This window comes from Lupinus angustifolius, chromosome LG19, assembly GCF_001865875.1.
Source record: "Lupinus angustifolius cultivar Tanjil chromosome LG19, LupAngTanjil_v1.0, whole genome shotgun sequence".
NCBI lineage: Eukaryota > Viridiplantae > Streptophyta > Magnoliopsida > Fabales > Fabaceae > Lupinus > Lupinus angustifolius.
Window position 1 is genome coordinate 2,551,778 of NC_032027.1, and position 4,566 is coordinate 2,556,343.

General features: G+C 33.3%; 1 protein-coding gene across 1 annotated transcript; it reads left to right on the plus strand.

Annotated features, from left to right (window-relative positions):
* On the plus strand, positions 934-3,892 carry LOC109334790 (ylmG homolog protein 1-1, chloroplastic-like). Its single transcript, XM_019570737.1, has 2 exons — positions 934-1,616; positions 3,623-3,892. The coding sequence occupies exon 1, from the start codon at positions 950-952 to the stop codon at positions 1,589-1,591; it is 642 nt and encodes a 213-aa protein (XP_019426282.1). The 5' UTR covers positions 934-949; the 3' UTR covers positions 1,592-1,616; positions 3,623-3,892.

Here is a 4,566-nt window from a genome sequence, read left to right on the forward strand (position 1 = left end):
TAGAGAACAAATGATTTATATCGAAAAGAAAATACTTGAAACTTTTACCTCTGATTCAATCATCAATGAATTTAAGTCTTTAAAAGAACGAAAGTAACACTTTAAATGAATGTATATTTTTCTTTAACATATTGAGTTGTTAATTAATGTTATTGAGAATTAATATATTATTTTAAAACTTCAAAACAATTATATATATTTCTTTATATTTTATTGTTACTTAATTAATTTTAATTTTAAGTTGTAATTATATATTATTGTCCTCTCTAAATTTTTGATCAAGATATGCTATTGATTAATAATGAACTTGTGGGCATCTTCAACACCTAAGAATCATGTTTTACAATGCATGCAAGAAATAAGTACATGAATTTATAATGTAGAAACATTGTTATATTAGATTGGGGAACATAGATGGAGTTGAACTAGAGGTAATTCAAATATGCATGAATGTTTAGAACTTATGGATGAAGATTGTAACTATGTTATATAGTGGATCATATATTTGTTCATTGAGCGAAAGTATCCAAATCAAACAATGTAGAATTAGAGAAACTCAAGTTAAACTAGGCCCCTACCCTGATTGATGTTGGCCTCACAATTGTTGACCTAATTAATATCATTTTTTATTATGGAATGCAAATGTAAAGTGTTTCCATGATAATAAGAACTAATCTAGTGGTAAACCAAAACTAGATTCTCAAGTATTATACAAGTTAAAATATCAAAGTTTGAGTTTTTAAAATAATACTTAATGGAAGAGACAATCATAATACATTGGATGAAATTATTGTAGAGTCGGGATTAAGCAACAAAAACATAAAAACTGCGAAGTTCTTGCTTGTGAACTTATAGCCCAAGTTGGGGGCAACATTTGGCCCATACATACAATTAAATAGAAACCCATTAAAAGAAAAGTCATCACTCCCTAATCCTCATCTTCCAAGAAATGGCTGCACCAACAACAACAACAATGGCTTCTTCTCAAACTCATCTCTTCTTCTCTTTCTCCTCTTCCTCTTTACGCCTTCACCCTCTCCACCACAAACCCAACCCAATTTCATTCCCTTCTCTGTTCAGAGTCAAATTATCCCAATCCGTTACTAGTAACCGCCACTCCAATCCCGTAACTGAAAAAACTCAACAAAACCACGATATTCTACGTGGCTCCACGCGCACCGTAACCACCGCAGTAGCCACCGCTCTATTGTTCCTCAAACTCATTCTCCAGAAAACAACCACAACCGTTATTCCCAACCTTATCGCCACGTCATCGCCGTTGTTCTTTGCGTCGCTCAAGGACCGTCCGCCGGGGTACCTGAACACGCCGCTGACGGTGGTGGCGGCGGGTCTAGGGAAGTGGCTGGACATATACAGCGGTGTTTTGATGGTTAGGGTTTTGTTGAGTTGGTTCCCTAATATACCATGGGAAAGACAACCTCTATCAGCGATTCGTGACTTATGCGATCCTTATCTGAATTTGTTTCGGAATATTATTCCTCCGGTTTTTGATACACTTGATGTTAGTCCTCTCCTCGCTTTCGCTGTGCTTGGAACTCTTGGATCCATTCTTCACACCGCTATGGTTTAGGTTCAATCTCAATTTCGCTCCCTAGGTACTTTCTGCTATTTTCTATTCTTGTTTATTTCTAGTGTTATGTTTGCTGCATAATATGTTAATTTACTACTAAGTAAAGGCGACAAGTAAAGGGCGACTCAGTGCACGAGACGGGATTGGGGAGGGTAGATGTAAGCCTGTTTCCGGAATTTTTCTTTGAACCCACAACCTTCATGTAACAAGGCAATGGACCTTATTGTTGCACCTTTGCTCCCCCTCCAATATATAAGTTTATCTAATTATCGTTAATTCAAGTAGCAAGAGCCACTAATAATCATAATATTCCTTTTATTATATCTATTGCATACTAATATATGGTCACTTTTGCGACTGCACAATATTGTGGCTGCATAAGGTATGTGGTCTGCAATTTGAAACCGTGTATGTGATCAATGTAACCTGTTTTGCAGCCGGTAGAACTAGTGATGTAGTACCCTGATCATATCGATGATCAATCTAATGGTCGGTTCAGGTTTAATAACATTGCATTAGGGTTTGAAAATTGGATTCAAGTTTGAGCCAGTTTCAAATGTATGCAAGAGACTTTGAAACTCAAAGGGAAATTAATCAGGGTCTTACATGGGGTAGCTTTTGTTTGAATGTAACTGCTTTTAATTTTCTGTGAAGCATATGAACTTCTGTGCTTTTGATATAAATGATACAGAGAGCTCAAGATAATAGTGTTCTCACTATTTCTGTTATGGCTAGAGAGTTCATTAATGTCATTAAAATATTTCCAATGTGATATATATCTATATGCTGGACGGCATTGATTATTTGTGTAAAGTAGCCCATGTAGTACTTATATGCAAGTGTTTTTTAATGCAATTCAATTTCCACGGTTATATTCTGTTTGCTTTATATGCTCCTTCTGTAGCTAGCTAAGTGATGAAGTTTGTGCTAATTGCCTAATTCTATCTTAGTTGAACTCAAAGTTTGTTATACTTTCATCCAAAGCATAGTTGCTTCTGATTGATGAAAACATTCCCTGCTTCTGATACATAAGAACTCTGATGTTTTTGCTGCATCAAAGGTCCTGAATGTTTAATAGAATGCTCTGGATCCTATAAAGTTTGCTGTATGATGAGTGGTGTATATTTTATTTGAAAAAACATCTAAGATAGAATTTGAGAAATATTTTTTTATGCTTTCCACATATGCAGCCACATATTTTTGCCCTTGAGGCCACCACCATCTGTACTCAATTCTAGTTTTACTCTAGAGTCTGCTATCTAAGAGTTATGGTGTATATGTTTTATTGGAAGAAAGCAAAGTGATGATACCAATATCTGCTACTGTTTTGAACTGTTTTTCCCCCATCTGAAGATGTGGTGCCTCGTCTTTGCCTAGTGACTCATGGGCTCAATTCCATTCACGAAATACATTTCAAGCTGTCAAAAATATTTTAGAGAAATAAGGGAGATTTGTGGGCTAAAAGTAAGTAAAATATCATAATATACTTTCAGTGTTTGACAAGACTTTGTCCACTTTTTTTTTGCTTAAACAATGGCTTTATAGGCCATAGGAACAGAGCATACGAACTGTTGATAATTGAATTTAAATGACTAAATACTTGACAGCTTGATAATAAACTTGCATCGGAAAATTACAAAAATTCTAACTCTTCCTGTTTAGCCAGATTGCTGCATTTCTTAGTTGGAGGTGTCCTTTCTTATTTAGATTGTGCTCTGATTAGTAGTTGGAGGTGTCCTTTCTTATTTAAAAGTCTGTAAAACAGGGTAAACTATGTATGTGTTCAACAATTTTTTGTGTGGTCACATTGGTGCTTGTTGTGTGGCTTTTATTTGATTTGGTTATGTTCACTCATATGTTGCTTCACCAAGTTCCTAACATTTAAAGGGAGAGATTGTAAGCAGGTTCATGCAAAATTATCCTCTCCATGCGTAATAGACTTATACTTGTCCTGGTACTTTGCGGTGAAGATGCCTAATAGATTCAACACTTTTCTCTCTGGATGACTTCTTACATATGTATTTTTTGCAGGGATTGAAGAATACATGATTTAGCAAAAGAATAGTTCAGATTTGCAGTTGTTTTTTTCTTTTGCCCCTCATGGGCCAGTATCCCATTCTATCTATGGTTGAATTGGCACCAAAAAATTTCTGGTCGTATTGAATTTGAGTACACTCATAAAAAACTGTCTTCTGTATGATGTTGCTGGAAGCTTGCTATGTCTTTTTAGTTGTAATTAATATGAGTAAAATCATTGTATGACTTTGTTGCTTCATTATAGGGGATGGTTGCAAGTTATTTCAAAAATTGAGTTTTTAAAGAGGAAACACATCACTACTGAGAAGAGCTTTATGAGAGTTGAAGTTATTATGCTCTTTGGAATTGTAAAGAACTTGAAAATTGGTCTGACGCTCACAATTTTGAATTAATATCCAACTTCTACACTACAATGCTTATTCTGCAGGATACTAGACATTCCACGCACATGATACTAGCATTTTATATATAATAGCTTAATGGTTATACTGTAATAAATCTACTTGACATGAATTGAAAAAAAGTTTCAACAGTGTTCTATTTGAAGCCCCACCTTATGTTGAGAGCGAATTTTTTTTACTATATACTAAAAAATAAGTGATTAATTAATAATTAGTGTGTGATTTGATATGGATTATTTTTTTTATTTTCAGTTTATGAGAGATTATTATAATTTGTTTATGTTTGAGTACGTTAGTTGAAAATGAATATAAATTATTATGTTTTGTTTGAGTGAGGTAGAAATGTTGTTTTTATATAGTAAATTATATAAAAGGGTATGAAGTTATTTTTTTATGTTATGATTATTTTGATTTTTTTACATAATTTTTAATATTTATCATTGTATATATTTACTGTAATTTTTTTAATTTTTAATATTACATCATAAATGCTAAAAAATATATTAAAATAAAATACAATATAAAAATTAATATTAA